Below are 17,425 nucleotides of genomic sequence, written 5' to 3'. Positions count from 1 at the left end.
GTTACAAAGCAATAAAGGAATTCTGTGTCAGAGAGTCATCAGTGGTGCAACATATAGGTACACTCATGCAAAGAGTGAGAGTTTTTCTCCAGCTCTTAATTTTGCCTGACATTGGAGCTCTCTGTCCTTCTGACAACAACTATGAGAGATTGAGAAGGAAGAGAACTGAATCAGAAGCAAAACATCATCTGGTAAAATGTAAATAAAAACACTTTATCTATCTATTTCTTTCACCTTCCCACCCCTATTGTGTGTTTGTCTGCATTTGACTGTGTGTACATGTGTGTGTTGTTACAAAACCAATAACTAGCCTATTTATTTTTCTTCTCTCCTTATGTCTAGGGGTTATAGGCCTAGCTACATGGTACAGTTGAAGTCGGAAGTTTGCATACACCTTAGCCAAATACATTTAAACTCAGTTTTTCACAATTCCTGACATTTAATCCTAGTAAAAATTCTCTGTCTTAGGTCAGTTAAGAGCACCACTTTATTTTAAGAATGTTAAATGTCAGAATAATTGTCACGTCCTGACCAGTATTTAGGTATTATTTGTATTATATTTGGTCAGGGCGTGGCAGAGGTATGTTTGTTTTGTATGGTGTTTTTTTGTGTGTGGTTTAGAGGGGTGTGTTATTTAGGTGTTCCTGGGTTTTGGGTGTATGTTTCTGAATTAGTATGTTCTAGGTAAATGTTTTCTATGTGTAGGTTTGGGTGCTGGACTCTCAATTGGAGGCAAGTGTTTCTAGTTGCCTCTGATTGGGAGTCCTATAGGTAGGTGTGTGTTTGGTTTGTCATTTGAGGGTAGTTACATTTTGCACTGCTAAGTATTATTGCTTTAGCCTGTGAAACTGTCCTTCGTCGTTCTTGTTTTTTGTGTATGCTTCATTATATCTAATTAAAAGATGAGCATCCACATTCCTGCTGCGTATTGGTCCTCCCTTCAACACGGCAATACTTGTGACAATAATAGTAGAGAGAATGATTGATTTCAGCTTTTAGTTCTTTAATCATATTCCCAGTGGTCCAGAAGTTTACATACACTCAATTAAATAGTTTAACTTGGGTCAAACGTTCCGGGTAGCCTTCCACAAGCTTCCCCCAATAAGTTGGGTGAATTTTGGCCCATTCCTCCTGAGAGCTGGTGTAACTGAGTCAGGTTTGTAGGCCTCCTTGCTCGCACATGCTTTTTCAGTTCTGTCCACAAATTTTCAATAGGATTGAGGTCAGGGCTTTGTGAATGCCATTCCAATACCTTGACTTTGTTGTCCTTAAGCCGTTTTGCCACAACTTTAGAAGTATGCTTGGGGTCATTGTCCATTTGGAAGACCCATTTGCGGACAAGATTTAACTTCCTGACTGATGTCGTGAGATGTTGCTTCAATATATCCACATAATTTTCCTCCCTCATGATGCCATCTATTTTGTGAAGTGCACCAGTCCCTCCTGCAGCAAAGCACACCTACAACATGATCCTGCCACCCCCGTGCTTCACAGTTGTGATGGTGTTCTTCGGCCTGCAAGCCTCCTCCTTTTTCCTCCAAACATAACGATGGTCATTATGGCCAAACAGTTCTATTTTTGTTTCATCAGACCAGAGGTCATTTCTCCAAAAAGTACGATCTTTGTCCCCATGTGCAGTTACAAATCATAGTCTGGCTTTTTTATGGCGGTTTTGGAGCAGTGGCTTCTTTCCTGCTGAGCTGCCTTTCAGGTTATGTAGATATAGGACTCGTTTTACTGTGGATATAGATACTTTTGTACCTGTTTCCTCCAGCATCTTCACAAGGTCCTTTGCTGTTGTTCTGGGATTGATTTTCACTTTTTGCACCAAAGTACGCTCATCTCTAGGAGACAGAACGTGTCTCATTACTGAGCGGTATGACGGCTGCGTGGTCCATTGGTGTTTATACTTACGTGCTATTGTTTGTACAGCTGAACATGGTACCTTCAGGCGTTTGGAAATTGCTAACAAGGATGAACCAGACTTGTGGAGGTCTACAATTTGTTTTCTGAGGTCTTGGCTGATTTCTTTTGATTTTCCCATGATGTCAAGTAAAGAGGCACTGAGTTTGAAGGTAGGCCTTGAAATACATCCACAGGTACACCTCCTATTGACTCAAATGATGTCAATTAGCCTATCAGAAGCTTCTAAAGCCATGACATAATTTTCTGGAATTTTCACAGATGTTTAAAGGCACAGTCAACTTAGTGTTTGTAAACTTCTGACCCACTGAAATTGTGATACAGTGAATTATAAGTGAAATAATCTGTCTGTAAACAATTGTTGGAAAAATTACTTGTGTCATGCACAAAGTAGATGTCCTAACTGACTTGCCAAAACTATAGTTTGTTTACAAGAAATTTGTGGAGTGGTTGAAAAAACGAGTTTTAATGACTCCAACCTACGTGTATGTAAACTTCCGACTTCAGCTGTATGTAACCTGATTTGATGTGTGCATAAATGTGGGAAGTAAGTGTGTGTGATCATTAAGTGTTGAATGTGTGCCCAGGAGACAGCCACCTTAACTTAGGTCCAGGGCCAGCTCCGTCTTGACAACATGGTCGGCCAGTCCAAGCAGATTATTATGTGTTCAGATGGTGACGAAACATAAATATGTACAAAAAGTAAAAATACAAAAAGGCATGCCCAAACTAAAGACCCAATAACAAAGGTATTGTGTGGGACTGGGATTGTGTTGGTTTCAGTAGCTGTCAGCTTTGTATTTTTTTGACAGGGTCAGCGGATGGATTAGTTATCTCCAGTTTGATTGTTAGTTGATTTCAAATGTTCAGTTTTCTTTAGACATTTAGACATATTGTCAGTCTGTCTGATTTTAATGTGACTTTCAGTTTATTAAATTATTGGTTTTGTGTAATTGTTAATTTGCCCCATCTAAAGAGAAGCTGAGGTGTCCCAGTTCTGCATGCTGCAAATAATAGAAATGTATTCTATAGAACTGACAGAGAAGTGCATGTCTGTTCGTTCTATTATTATATATAATTCAGAACATTATGTAACAGACATGTAGGACAGACTCTTTCAAGACAGAAACTCATGAACCACCTGTTTAATGCCTGACCTTCTAAGAAGCAGGAGCCTATTTTATTTTCCGTCATGACTGCTATATTTAGAAGAACCAACTGACCCTTACATTTGTAAATAAGATCACACCAAAGCTCTTATAATATAAATGTTTATCTGTTTTGACCTGATAAGACTGTGATGTTTACCTGAAATTGAATATTTGAAAAAAAGATTTACTTCAATTAATTAAAAATGATATTCATCTCATATTGAATAGTCAGTAGTTGGTCTGATTGGAATAGATTGGATAGGATTTATTAGCAGTAGTGTATCAAATCTATTCCATTCTCATTAGTAACAGTGCTGAGGGTTCTGTTATAACACCTCCCTCAGGTCAGAATGAGTAAGGAGAACCTCAGCGACTGGCCCTCTTCCCAGACCTCTGCAGAGGAGGAAGAGGATGAGGAAGATGATGGGGAGCCCAAGGTGTGTCAGGTGTGTGGAGATCGGGCTACAGGCTATCACTTCAACGCCATGACATGTGAGGGCTGCAAGGGATTCTTCAGGTAAGTGAAACACACACACTCAAGCATTCAGTACTGTGTTAGCATAAACAAGGAATTGAGTGTTTGAGAACGTTTGTGTTTTACAAATTAAGTGGTTAATACATTGTGGCCAATAGTTGCTCACAGGTGAGAGCAGTAGATACATCTCCTGAATTATGTGGAATATAATTAATGGTTGATATAGTTTTCATTTGGGCAAATCTAGTCTGACATTTTAAAGTGGAAATTACAAACTTTTGAAGCCCTTTTAAAGCTGCAATATGTAACTTTTTGGGCGTCCTGACCAAATTCACATAGAAATGTGAGTTATAGATATGTCATTCTCATTGAAAGCAAGTCTAAGCGGTAAATAGGTTTGGAGCATGTCTATCAGTGGTATCCATTGGCGATGAAGATACGCAGATGTCAAATTAGCTCATTAAAACACACACACACACATCTCTCTCTTATACACACACATGCACATGTATTTTCTTAAAAAGCATAGTTAAGATAATAACTGAAACCATGTAATTGTCACACCCTGATCTGTTTCAGCTGTCTTTGTGCTTGTCTCCACCCTCCTCCAGGTGTCGCTCATCTTCCCCATTATCCCCTGTGTATTTACACCTGTGTTCTCTGTTTGTCTGTTGCCAGTTCGTTTTGTTTCGTAAAACCTACCAGAGTTTGTTCCCCTGCGCCTGTTTTCTAGTCCTTCCCGGTTTTGACTGTTCTGCCTACCCTGAGCCTGCCTGCCATTCTATATCTGCCTGCCGTTCTGGACCTTTTGCACCCTCTCTGGATTACTGACCTCTGCCTGCCTTTGACCTGTCGTTTGCCTGGCCCTGTACTAGAAAAATGTTGTTTCTTCAACACTGTCTGCATCTGGGTCATACCTGAAACCTGATAGGAATAATGTTTAAATCTGTGGCTGAAACTCACCTCTTCCACATACAGTATAGTATAGTTACAGTATATTTATAGTATGCGTATCATGTGCCTCTGATGTTGTGCCAGGCGTGCCATGAAGCACCCCACTAAGTTCTGCTGCCCGTGGCAGGGTGTCTGTGTCATCACCAAGAACAACCGCCGCCAGTGCCAGGCCTGTCGACTCCACAAATGCCAGTCCATAGGCATGCTGAAAGAGTGTGAGTTCACACACTAACACGAACACACTTACGCCCATACACTGGGTTACCGTTGGCTTTTTAATCTTTCTGTAGTGACATGCAGACCTGGGTTCAAATACGTGTTATTTAAATACTTGTATTCTTTGTATTTGAGTATTTTAAAATAATGTGGTGCTGAATCAACTACTTCTACTACAAGTATTTTCTAATTTCCTATAAATAGGCTGATATTTGAAAATATTTTCTAAGACTTATTTCAAATAACCCTAGGATCAATCAGCCCAGGGTTCAAATGCATGGAGTATTTCAATATTTGTATTCAAATACATGCCAATACATTCCAAGTGTCTGGAACATATGAACCATTTTACATTTTAGTCATTTAGCAGACGCTCTTATCCAGAGCGACTTACAGTAGTGAATGCATACATTTCATACATTTTTTTCTCCATACTGGTCCCCCATGGGAATCGAATCCACAACCCTGGCGTTACAAACACCATGCTCTACCAACTGAGCCACACGGGAACCCTCTAGCTCTGTCCCCTGGACCATATGAACCCTCTATCCCTCTCCCCTGGACCCTATGAACCCTCAATCCCTCTCCCCTGGACCATATGAGCCCTCTCCCCTGGACCATATGAACCCTCAATCCCTCTCCCCTGGACCATATGAACCCTCAATCCCTCTCCCCTGGACCATATGAACCCTCTAACCCTCTCCCCTGGACCATATGAACCCTCAATCCCTCTCCCCTGGACCCTATGAACCCTCTATCCCTTTCCCCTGGACCATATGAACCCTCTCCCCTGGACCATATGAACCCTCAATCCCTCTCCCCTGGACCATATGAACCCTCAATCCCTCTCCCCTGGACCATATGAACCCTCTAACCCTCTCCTCTGGACCATATGAACCCTCTCCCCTCTCCCCTGGACCCTATGAACCCTCTATCCCTCTCCCCTGGACCATATGAACCCTATATATATATATATATATATATATATATATATATATATATATATATATATATATATATATATATATATATATATATATACTGAGTGTACACAACTTTAGGAACACCTTCCTAATATTTTGTCCTCAGGACAGCCTCAATTTGTCGGGCGTGGACTCTACAAGGTGTCGAAAGCGTTCCATAGGGATCCTGGCCCATGTTGACTCCAATGATTCCCACAGTTGTGGCAATTTGTCTCTATGTCCATTTGAGGTGGTGGACCAATCTTTATACACACGGGAAACTGTTGAGCTTGAAAAACCCAGCAGCGTGGAAGTTCTTGACAGAAACCGGTGTGCCTGGCATCTCTACCATACCCTGTTCAAAGGCTCTTACATTTTGTGTCTTGCCCATTCACTCTCTGTATGGCACACATACACAATCTATGTCGCAATTGTCAATCCTTTTTTAACCTGTCTCCTCCCCTTCATCTACACTGATTTGAAGTGGATTTAACAAGTGACATCAATAAGAGATCATAGCTTTCACCTGGTCAGTCTATGTCATGGAAAGAGCAGGTGTTCTTAATGTTTTTTATATACTCAGTATTCCAATATATTAAACTTCTTCTTCGAACTTAAAAATGTATGTAAAAGTAATTGAAATAGTATTTGAACCCAGGTCTGCCGTGGTGGCAAAGCATTTGTCTCTGTTGCCATAGTGATCATGTCAAAGGAGGCTGTGGAGAAGAGGAGGAGTCAGATCAGGAGGAACAGGATGGTTGAAGAGCCCCCGGTCCTCTCGCCACAACAGGAAGCTGTCATACAGGAACTGTTCAACGCCCATGAAAAGACCTTCGACATCACCTTTTCCCACTTCCAGTTCAGGGTGTGTGGGTGTGTGTGTGTGCATCCGTGCATTTGTGTCCTGTGTTGCATATTGGGTGGATGATATCTGATTGAGTTTGTGTCTGTTTCAGCCCATCGACAGAGACCTCAACCCCATGTCTGTGTGGAACCAGACTGCCAGTGGGCAAAGTGCAAAACAGACTAGAAGAATGGATAACTTGTCATCATCTTACTCCACTTCCACCTCCACCAGCTTCTCCTCTTCCTCCTGTTCTTTAGAGGATGAGGAGGACAGGAGTGATGGAGGGAAGAATATGGTTTTCACCACTCTGCCCGATGTAGCTGACCTTACCACCGACATGGAGAAGGAGAAGAAGGAGGACAGGAGTGATGGGGGGAAGAATACGGTTTTCACCACTCTGCCCCACATAGCTGACCTCACCACCTACATGATCCAAAACATCATCAACTTTGCCAAAGGACTCCCCTCCTTCAGGTGTGTGTGTTTGCGTATGTCCCCCCCTTCTCTCTCTATTGCTCTCTTACCTGTGAGGGTGTGTGGGTGTATCTGACAGGGCCCTGGCCATAGACGACCAGATCTCTCTGTTGAAGGGGGCCATGTTTGAGATGATGCAGATCCGCTTCAACATGATGTTCAATGTCGAGACGGGCATCTGGGAGTGTGGTCCCCTGACGTACTGCATGGACGACGCTGTCCGGGGTGAGTGAACCTTCATACTACATAGCCAAACATACATACATAGCATACATACATAACCATGCTGAATACGGAGTCCCAAAGTGGTAGAATGTCCTGCATTGAAGGCCCATTATAAACTAGTCACACGGTTGATGGCTGAGAGGGGTGACTTACTGCAGGTTAATTAGCTGCATGGGGCTCACTATGGAACCTCTCTAACGAGGAGGAGGAGAGGTGGATATGCAGGTACGAGGAGAATAGAGGAGGTGGAGGAGAGGGTGGTGTGTCAGCAGGTTTAGTTATCTCTGGTGGGAGGTGCAGGAGAGGGAGGTGTGTCAGCAGGTTTAGTTATCTCTGGTGGGAGGTGGAGGAGAGGGAGGTGTGTCAGCAGGTTTAGTTATCTCTGGTGGGAGGTGGAGGAGAGGGAGGTGTGTCAGCAGGTTTAGTTATCTCTGGTGGGAGGTGGAGGAGAGGGAGGTGTGTCAGCAGGTTTAGTTACCTCTGGTGGGAGGTGGAGGAGAGGGAGGTGTCAGCAGGTTTAGTTATCTCTAGTGGGAGGTGGAGGAGAGGGAGGTGTGTCAGCAGGTTTAGTTATCTCTGGTGGGAGGTGGAGGAGAGGGAGGTGTGTCAGCAGGTTTAGTTACCTCTGGTGGGAGGTGGAGGAGAGGGAGGTGTCAGCAGATTTAGTTATCTCTGTTGGGAGGTGGAGGAGAGGGAGGTGTGTCAGCAGGTTTAGTTATCTCTGTTGGGAGGTGGAGGAGAGGAAGGTGTGTCAGCAGGTTTAGTTACCTCTGGTGGGAGGTGGAGGAGAGGGAGGTGTGTCAGCAGGTTTAGTTATCTCTGGTGGGAGGTGGAGGAGAGGGATGTGTGTCAGCAGGTTTAGTTATCTCTGGTGGAGGAGAGGGAGATGTGTCAGCAGGTTTAGTTATCTCTGGTGGAAGGTGGAGGAGAGGGAGGTGTGTCAGCAGGTTTAGTTATCTCTGGTGGGAGGTGGAGGAGAGGGAGGTGTGTCAGCAGGTTTAGTTACCTCTGGTGGAGGAGAGGGAGGTGTGTCAGCAGGTTTAGTTATCTCTGGTGGGAGGTGGAGGAGAGGGAGGTGTGTCAGCAGGTTTAGTTACCTCTGGTGGAGGAGAGGGAGGTGTGTCAGCAGGTTTAGTTATCTCTGGTGGAAGGTGGAGGAGAGGGAGGTGTGTCAGCAGGTTTAGTTATCTCTGGTGGGAGGTGGAGGAGAGGGAGATGTGTCAGCAGGTTTAGTTATCTCTGGTGGAAGGTAGAGGAGAGGGAGGTGTGTCAGCAGGTTTAGTTATCTCTGGTGGGAGGTGGAGGAGAGGGAGGTGTGTCAGCAGGTTTAGTTATCTCTGGTGGGAGGTGGAGGAGAGGGAGGTGTGTCAGCAGGTTTAGTTAGCTCTGGTGGAGGAGAGGGAGGTGTGTCAGCAGGTTTAGTTACCTCTGGTGGGAGGTGGAGGAGAGGGAGGTGTGTCAGCAGGTTTAGTTATCTCTGGTGGAAGGTAGAGGAGAGGGAGGTGTGTCAGCAGGTTTAGTTACCTCTGGTGGAGGAGAGGGAGGTGTGTCAGCAGGTTTAGTTATCTCTGGTGGAGGAGAGGGATGTGTGTCAGCAGGTTTAGTTACCTCTGGTGGAGGAGAGGGAGGTGTGTCAGCAGGTTTAGTTATCTCTGGTGGAAGGTGGAGGAGAGGGAGAGGTGTCAGCAGGTGTAGTTACCTCTGGTGGGAGGTGGAGGAGAGGGAGGTGTGTCAGCAGGTTTAGTTATCTCTGGTGGAAGGTGGAGGAGAGGGAGGTGTGTCAGCAGGTTTAGTTATCTCTGGTGGGAGGTGGAGGAGAGGGAGGTGTGTCAGCAGGTTTAGTTATCTCTGGTGGGAGGTGGAGGAGAGGGAGGTGTGTCAGCAGGTTTAGTTATCTCTGGTGGGAGGTGGAGGAGAGGGAGGTGTGTCAGCAGGTTTAGTTATCTCTGGTGGGAGGTGGAGGAGAGGGAGGTGTGTCAGCAGGTTTAGTTTCCTCTGGTGGAGGAGAGGGAGATGTGTCAGCAGGTTTAGTTATCTCTGGTGGAGGAGAGGGATGTGTGTCAGCAGGTTTAGTTATCTCTGGTGGGAGGTGGAGGAGAGGGAGAGGTGTCAGCAGGTTTAGTTATCTCTGGTGGAAGGTGGAGGAGAGGGAGAGGTGTCAGCAGGTGTAGTTACCTCTGGTGGGAGGTGGAGGAGAGGGAGGTGTGTCAGCAGGTTTAGTTATCTCTGGTGGGAGGTGGAGGAGAGGGAGGTGTGTCAGCAGGTTTAGTTACCTCTGGTGGAGGAGAGGGAGATGTGTCAGCAGGTTTAGTTATCTCTGGTGGGAGGTGGAGGAGAAGGAGTTGTGTGAGCAGGTTTAGTTATCTCTGGTGGGAGTTGGAGGAGAGGGAGGTGTGTCAGCAGGTTTAGTTATCTCTGGTGGGAGGTGGAGGAGAGGGAGGTGTGTCAGCAGGTTTAGTTATCTCTGGTGGGAGGTGGAGGAGAGGGAGGTGTGTCAGCAGGTTTAGTTACCTCTGGTGGGAGGTGGAGGAGAGGGAGGTGTGTCAGCAGGTTTAGTTATCTCTGGTGGGAGGTGGAGGAGAGGGAGGTGTGTCAGCAGGTTTAGTTATCTCTGGTGGGAGGTGGAGGAGAGGGAGGTGTGTCAGCAGGTTTAGTTACCTCTGGTGGGAGGTGGAGGAGAGGGAGTTGTGTCAGCAGGTTTAGTTTTCTCTGGTGGGAAGTGGAGGAGAGGGTGGTGTGTCAGCAGGTTTAGTTATCTCTGGTGGGAGGTGGAGGAGAGGGAGTTGTGTCAGCAGGTTTAGTTTTCTCTGGTGGGAGGTGGAGGAGAGGGAGATGTGTCAGCAGGTTTAGTTATCTCTGGTGGGAGGTGGAGGAGAGGGAGGTGTGTCAGCATGTTTAGTTACCTCTGGTGGAGGAGAGGGAGGTGTGTCAGCAGGTTTAGTTATCTCTGGTGGGAGATGGAGGAGAGGGAGGTGTGTCAGCAGGTTTAGTTATCTCTGGTGGGAGGTGGAGGAGAGGGAGGTGTGTCAGCAGGTTTAGTTACCTCTGGTGGGAGGTGGAGGAGAGGGAGGTGTGTCAGCAGGTTTAGTTATCCCTGGTGGGAGGTGGAGGAGAGGGAGGTGTGTCAGCAGGTTTAGTTATCTCTGGTGGGAGGTGGAGGAGAGGGAGGTGTGTCAGCAGGTTTAGTTATCTCTGATGGGAGGTGGAGGAGAGGGAGGTGTGTCAGCAGGTTTAGTTATCTCTGGTGGAGGAGAGGGAGGTGTGTCAGCAGGTTTAGTTACCTCTGGTGGGAGGTGGAGGAGAGGGAGGTGTGTCAGCAGGTTTAGTTATCTCTGGTGGGAGGTGGAGGAGAGGGAGGTGTGTCAGCAGGTTTAGTTACCTCTGGTGGGAGGTGGAGGAGAGGGAGGTGTGTCAGCAGGTTTAGTTATCTCTGGTGGGAGGTGGAGGAGAGGGAGGTGTGTCAGCAGGTTTAGTTACCTCTGGTGGGAGGTGGAGGAGAGGGAGGTGTGTCAGCAGGTTTAGTTATCTCTGGTGGGAGGTGCAGGAGAGGGAGGTGTGTCAGCAGGTTTAGTTATCTCTGGTGGGAGGTGGAGGAGAGGGAGGTGTGTCAGCAGGTTTAGTTACCTCTGGTGGGAGGTGGAGGAGAGGGAGTTGTGTCAGCAGGTTTAGTTTTCTCTGGTGGGAGGTGGAGGAGAGGGTGGTGTGTCAGCAGGTTTAGTTATCTCTTGTGGGAGGTGGAGGAGAGGGAGGTGTGTCAGCAGGTTTAGTTACCTCTGGTGGAGGAGAGGGAGATGTGTCAGCAGGTTTAGTTATCTCTGGTGGGAGGTGGAGGAGAAGGAGTTGTGTCAGCAGGTTTAGTTATCTCTGGTGGGAGTTGGAGGAGAGGGAGGTGTGTCAGCAGGTTTAGTTATCTCTGGTGGGAGGTGGAGGAGAGGGAGGTGTGTTAGCAGGTTTAGTTATCTCTGGTGGGAGGTGGAGGAGAGGGAGGTTTGTCAGCAGGTTTAGTTACCTCTGGTGGGAGGTGGAGGAGAGGGAGATGTGTCAGCAGGTTTAGTTATCTCTGGTGGAAGGTAGAGGAGAGGGAGGTGTGTCAGCAGGTTTAGTTATCTCTGGTGGGAGGTGGAGGAGAGGGAGGTGTGTCAGCAGGTTTAGTTATCTCTGGTGGGAGGTGGAGGAGAGGGAGGTGTGTCAGCAGGTTTAGTTAGCTCTGGTGGAGGAGAGGGAGGTGTGTCAGCAGGTTTAGTTACCTCTGGTGGGAGGTGGAGGAGAGGGAGGTGTGTCAGCAGGTTTAGTTATCTCTGGTGGAAGGTAGAGGAGAGGGAGGTGTGTCAGCAGGTTTAGTTATCTCTGGTGGAGGAGAGGGATGTGTGTCAGCAGGTTTAGTTACCTCTGGTGGAGGAGAGGGAGGTGTGTCAGCAGGTTTAGTTATCTCTGGTGGAAGGTGGAGGAGAGGGAGAGGTGTCAGCAGGTGTAGTTACCTCTGGTGGGAGGTGGAGGAGAGGGAGGTGTGTCAGCAGGTTTAGTTATCTCTGGTGGAAGGTGGAGGAGAGGGAGGTGTGTCAGCAGGTTTAGTTATCTCTGGTGGGAGGTGGAGGAGAGGGAGGTGTGTCAGCAGGTTTAGTTACCTCTGGTGGGAGGTGGAGGAGAGGGAGGTGTGTCAGCAGGTTTAGTTATCTCTGGTGGGAGGTGGAGGAGAGGGAGGTGTGTCAGCAGGTTTAGTTATCTCTGGTGGGAGGTGGAGGAGAGGGAGGTGTGTCAGCAGGTTTAGTTTCCTCTGGTGGAGGAGAGGGAGATGTGTCAGCAGGTTTAGTTATCTCTGGTGGAGGAGAGGGATGTGTGTCAGCAGGTTTAGTTATCTCTGGTGGGAGGTGGAGGAGAGGGAGAGGTGTCAGCAGGTTTAGTTATCTCTGGTGGAAGGTGGAGGAGAGGGAGAGGTGTCAGCAGGTGTAGTTACCTCTGGTGGGAGGTGGAGGAGAGGGAGGTGTGTCAGCAGGTTTAGTTATCTCTGGTGGGAGGTGGAGGAGAGGGAGGTGTGTCAGCAGGTTTAGTTACCTCTGGTGGAGGAGAGGGAGATGTGTCAGCAGGTTTAGTTATCTCTGGTGGGAGGTGGAGGAGAAGGAGTTGTGTGAGCAGGTTTAGTTATCTCTGGTGGGAGGTGGAGGAGAGGGAGGTGTGTCAGCAGGTTTAGTTATCTCTGGTGGGAGGTGGAGGAGAGGGAGGTGTGTCAGCAGGTTTAGTTATCTCTGGTGGGAGGTGGAGGAGAGGGAGGTGTGTCAGCAGGTTTAGTTACCTCTGGTGGGAGGTGGAGGAGAGGGAGGTGTGTCAGCAGGTTTAGTTATCTCTGGTGGGAGGTGCAGGAGAGGGAGGTGTGTCAGCAGGTTTAGTTATCTCTGGTGGGAGGTGGAGGAGAGGGAGGTGTGTCAGCAGGTTTAGTTACCTCTGGTGGGAGGTGGAGGAGAGGGAGTTGTGTCAGCAGGTTTAGTTTTCTCTGGTGGGAAGTGGAGGAGAGGGTGGTGTGTCAGCAGGTTTAGTTATCTCTGGTGGGAGGTGGAGGAGAGGGAGTTGTGTCAGCAGGTTTAGTTTTCTCTGGTGGGAGGTGGAGGAGAGGGAGATGTGTCAGCAGGTTTAGTTATCTCTGGTGGGAGGTGGAGGAGAGGGAGGTGTGTCAGCATGTTTAGTTACCTCTGGTGGAGGAGAGGGAGGTGTGTCAGCAGGTTTAGTTATCTCTGGTGGGAGATGGAGGAGAGGGAGGTGTGTCAGCAGGTTTAGTTATCTCTGGTGGGAGGTGGAGGAGAGGGAGGTGTGTCAGCAGGTTTAGTTACCTCTGGTGGGAGGTGGAGGAGAGGGAGGTGTGTCAGCAGGTTTAGTTATCCCTGGTGGGAGGTGGAGGAGAGGGAGGTGTGTCAGCAGGTTTAGTTATCTCTGGTGGGAGGTGGAGGAGAGGGAGGTGTGTCAGCAGGTTTAGTTATCTCTGGTGGGAGGTGGAGGACAGGGAGGTGTGTCAGCAGGTTTAGTTACCTCTGGTGGAGGAGAGGGAGATGTGTCAGCAGGTTTAGTTATCTCTGGTGGGAGGTGGAGGAGAAGGAGTTGTGTCAGCAGGTTTAGTTATCTCTGGTGGGAGTTGGAGGAGAGGGAGGTGTGTCAGCAGGTTTAGTTATCTCTGGTGGGAGGTGGAGGAGAGGGAGGTGTGTCAGCAGGTTTAGTTATCTCTGGTGGGAGGTGGAGGAGAGGGAGGTGTGTCAGCAGGTTTAGTTACCTCTGGTGGGAGGTGGAGGAGAGGGAGGTGTGTCAGCAGGTTTAGTTATCTCTGGTGGGAGGTGCAGGAGAGGGAGGTGTGTCAGCAGGTTTAGTTATCTCTGGTGGGAGGTGGAGGAGAGGGAGGTGTGTCAGCAGGTTTAGTTACCTCTGGTGGGAGGTGGAGGAGAGGGAGTTGTGTCAGCAGGTTTAGTTTTCTCTGGTGGGAGGTGGAGGAGAGGGTGGTGTGTCAGCAGGTTTAGTTATCTCTTGTGGGAGGTGGAGGAGAGGGAGGTGTGTCAGCAGGTTTAGTTACCTCTGGTGGAGGAGAGGGAGATGTGTCAGCAGGTTTAGTTATCTCTGGTGGGAGGTGGAGGAGAAGGAGTTGTGTCAGCAGGTTTAGTTATCTCTGGTGGGAGTTGGAGGAGAGGCAGGTGTGTCAGCAGGTTTAGTTATCTCTGGTGGGAGGTGGAGGAGAGGGAGGTGTGTTAGCAGGTTTAGTTATCTCTGGTGGGAGGTGGAGGAGAGGGAGGTTTGTCAGCAGGTTTAGTTACCTCTGGTGGGAGGTGGAGGAGAGGGAGGTGTGTCAGCAGGTTTAGTTATCTCTGGTGGGAGGTGCAGGAGAGGGAGGTGTGTCAGCAGGTTTAGTTATCTCTGGTGGGAGGTGGAGGAGAGGGAGGTGTGTCAGCAGGTTTAGTTACCTCTGGTGGGAGGTGGAGGAGAGGGAGTTGTGTCAGCAGGTTTAGTTTTCTCTGGTGGGAGGTGGAGGAGAGGGTGGTGTGTCAGCAGGTTTAGTTATCTCTGGTGGGAGGTGGAGGAGAGGGAGGTGTGTCAGCAGGTTTAGTTACCTCTGGTGGGAGGTAGAGGAGAGGGAGATGTGTCAGCAGGTTTAGTTATCTCTGGTGGGAGGTGGAGGAGAGGGAGGTGTGTCAGCATGTTTAGTTACCTCTGGTGGAGGAGAGGGAGGTGTGTCAGCAGGTTTAGTTATCTCTGGTGGGAGATGGAGGAGAGGGAGGTGTGTCAGCAGGTTTAGTTATCTCTGGTGGGAGGTGGAGGAGAGGGAGGTGTGTCAGCAGGTTTAGTTACCTCTGGTGGGAGGTGGAGGAGAGGGAGGTGTGTCAGCAGGTTTAGTTATCCCTGGTGGGAGGTGGAGGAGAGGGAGGTGTGTCAGCAGGTTTAGTTATCTCTGGTGGGAGGTGGAGGAGAGGGAGGTGTGTCAGCAGGTTTAGTTATCTCTGATGGGAGGTGGAGGAGAGGGAGGTGTGTCAGCAGGTTTAGTTACCTCTGGTGGAGGAGAGGGAGGTGTGTCAGCAGGTTTAGTTACCTCTGGTGGGAGGTGGAGGAGAGGGAGGTGTGTCAGCAGGTTTAGTTATCTCTGGTGGGAGGTGGAGGAGAGGGAGGTGTGTCAGCAGGTTTAGTTACCTCTGGTGGGAGGTGGAGGAGAGGGAGGTGTGTCAGCAGGTTTAGTTATCTCTGGTGGGAGGTGGAGGAGAGGGAGGTGTGTCAGCAGGTTTAGTTATCTCTGGTGGGAGGTGGAGGAGAGGGAGGTGTGTCAGCAGGTTTAGTTACCTCTGGTGGAGGAGAGGGAGATGTGTCAGCAGGTTTAGTTATCTCTGGTGGGAGGTGGAGGAGAAGGAGTTGTGTCAGCAGGTTTAGTTATCTCTGGTGGGAGTTGGAGGAGAGGGAGGTGTGTCAGCAGGTTTAGTTATCTCTGGTGGGAGGTGGAGGAGAGGGAGGTGTGTCAGCAGGTTTAGTTATCTCTGGTGGGAGGTGGAGGAGAGGGAGGTGAGTCAGCAGGTTTAGTTACCTCTGGTGGGAGGTGGAGGAGAGGGAGGTGTGTCAGCAGGTTTAGTTATCTCTGGTGGGAGGTGCAGGAGAGGGAGGTGTGTCAGCAGGTTTAGTTATCTCTGGTGGGAGGTGGAGGAGAGGGAGGTGTGTCAGCAGGTTTAGTTACCTCTGGTGGGAGGTGGAGGAGAGGGAGTTGTGTCAGCAGGTTTAGTTTTCTCTGGTGGGAGGTGGAGGAGAGGGTGGTGTGTCAGCAGGTTTAGTTATCTCTGGTGGGAGGTGGAGGAGAGGGAGGTGTGTCAGCAGGTTTAGTTACCTCTGGTGGGAGGTGGAGGAGAGGGAGATGTGTCAGCAGGTTTAGTTATCTCTGGTGGGAGGTGGAGGAGAGGGAGGTGTGTCAGCATGTTTAGTTACCTCTGGTGGAGGAGAGGGAGGTGTGTCAGCAGGTTTAGTTATCTCTGGTGGGAGATGGAGGAGAGGGAGGTGTGTCAGCAGGTTTAGTTATCTCTGGTGGGAGGTGGAGGAGAGGGAGGTGTGTCAGCAGGTTTAGTTACCTCTGGTGGGAGGTGGAGGAGAGGGAGGTGTGTCAGCAGGTTTAGTTATCCCTGGTGGGAGGTGGAGGAGAGGGAGGTGTGTCAGCAGGTTTAGTTATCTCTGGTGGGAGGTGGAGGAGAGGGAGGTGTGTCAGCAGGTTTAGTTATCTCTGATGGGAGGTGGAGGAGAGGGAGGTGTGTCAGCAGGTTTAGTTACCTCTGGTGGAGGAGAGGGAGGTGTGTCAGCAGGTTTAGTTACCTCTGGTGGGAGGTGGAGGAGAGGGAGGTGTGTCAGCAGGTTTAGTTATCTCTGGTGGGAGGTGGAGGAGAGGGAGGTGTGTCAGCAGGTTTAGTTATCTCTGGTGGGAGGTGGAGGAGAGAGAGGTGTGTCAGCAGGTTTAGTTATCTCTGGTGGGAGGTGGAGGAGAGGGAGGTGTGACAGCAGGTTTAGTTACCTCTGGTGGGAGGTGGAGGAGAGGGAGGTGTGTCAGCAGGTTTAGTTACCTCTGGTGGGAGGTAGAGGAGAGGGAGGTGTGTCAGCAGGTTTAGTTACCTCTGGTGGAGGAGAGGGAGGTGTGTCAGCAGGTTTAGTTATCTCTGGTGGGAGGTGGAGGAGAGGGAGGTGTGTCAGCAGGTTTAGTTACCTCTGGTGGGAGGTAGAGGAGAGGGAGGTGTGTCAGCAGGTTTAGTTACCTCTGGTGGGAGGTAGAGGAGAGGGAGGTGTGTCAGCAGGTTTAGTTACCTCTGGTGGGAGGTGGAAGAGAAGAGGGATGGATGGAGGGAGAAAGTCTAATTATTTCTGTAGGTAAGTTTACGTGTTGTATGCATGGGGGCTAGGACCCAAGGTAATTGGGGGCCCAGGGTTCAGACTCACATCTCTACCCAGAATGAGAGGAAAAGCAGCGGAGTAAATGATAGAGGAAGACAAGGGGCTGAGGTCTGTAGACCTTCATGGAATATTTTTGGCTCTCTTTTGTAGCTCAACTACTCGTTGACCAAGCCCTGACCAGACTAAACAACATAATTAGACTACACAACATAATTACATTCCTGGAATAACAACCTTCTCTAATACACCTGATCCAACTTGTGTATACAGGTTCAGAGATCCTATCTGTTTCTTCATTTCTGTTTCCACACTCATCTGATGGAAAGCTGCACCTTTTCTCAGATTTTATTTATTTTGCTCCTTTGCACCCCAGTATCGCTACTTGCACACTCATTTTCTGCACATCTATCACCCCAGTGTTTAATTTGCCATACTATAATAATTTCTCCACTATGGCCTATTTATTGCCTCACCCCCCTCATCCTACCTCATTTGCACACACTGTATATAGACTTTCTCTATTGTATTATTGACTGTATGTTTGTTTATTCCATGTGTAACTCTGTGTTTGTGTCGCACTGCTTTGCTTTATCTTGGCCAGGTCGCAGTTGTAAATGAGAACTTGTTCTCAACTAGACTACCTGGTTAAATAAAGGTGAAATGGCTTTTTTTAAAGACCAAGCACCTGTGGTTGGATCGTTGTCTGTGCACCTCGTGTCTACACCTGACAGTAAAATGCATCAAATGTATATCCTACGTATGCATTGTGATTGGATTACATTGCCATGTTACAACCACAAGTTCATATCACATGCCA

At 48.5% G+C, this 17,425-nt stretch overlaps 1 protein-coding gene across 1 annotated transcript in view; it reads left to right on the top strand.

Moving 5' to 3' along the window:
• nr1i2 (nuclear receptor subfamily 1, group I, member 2) overlaps positions 1-17,425 on the top strand; it is a 34,473-nt gene that overhangs the window by 2,592 nt on the left and 14,456 nt on the right. Inside the window, exons 2-6 of the mRNA XM_029711921.1 lie at positions 3,419-3,591; positions 4,588-4,718; positions 6,380-6,546; positions 6,638-7,002; positions 7,082-7,227. Coding sequence (XP_029567781.1) covers positions 3,425-3,591; positions 4,588-4,718; positions 6,380-6,546; positions 6,638-7,002; positions 7,082-7,227 — 976 coding nt within the window. The 5' untranslated portion in view covers positions 3,419-3,424. The remainder of the gene's footprint in view (positions 1-3,418; positions 3,592-4,587; positions 4,719-6,379; positions 6,547-6,637; positions 7,003-7,081; positions 7,228-17,425) is intronic.

Source organism: Salmo trutta, chromosome 24 (assembly GCF_901001165.1).
Source record: "Salmo trutta chromosome 24, fSalTru1.1, whole genome shotgun sequence".
Classification (NCBI taxonomy): Eukaryota; Metazoa; Chordata; class Actinopteri; order Salmoniformes; family Salmonidae; genus Salmo; species Salmo trutta.
This window is presented reverse-complemented; position numbering and strand designations above follow the sequence as displayed.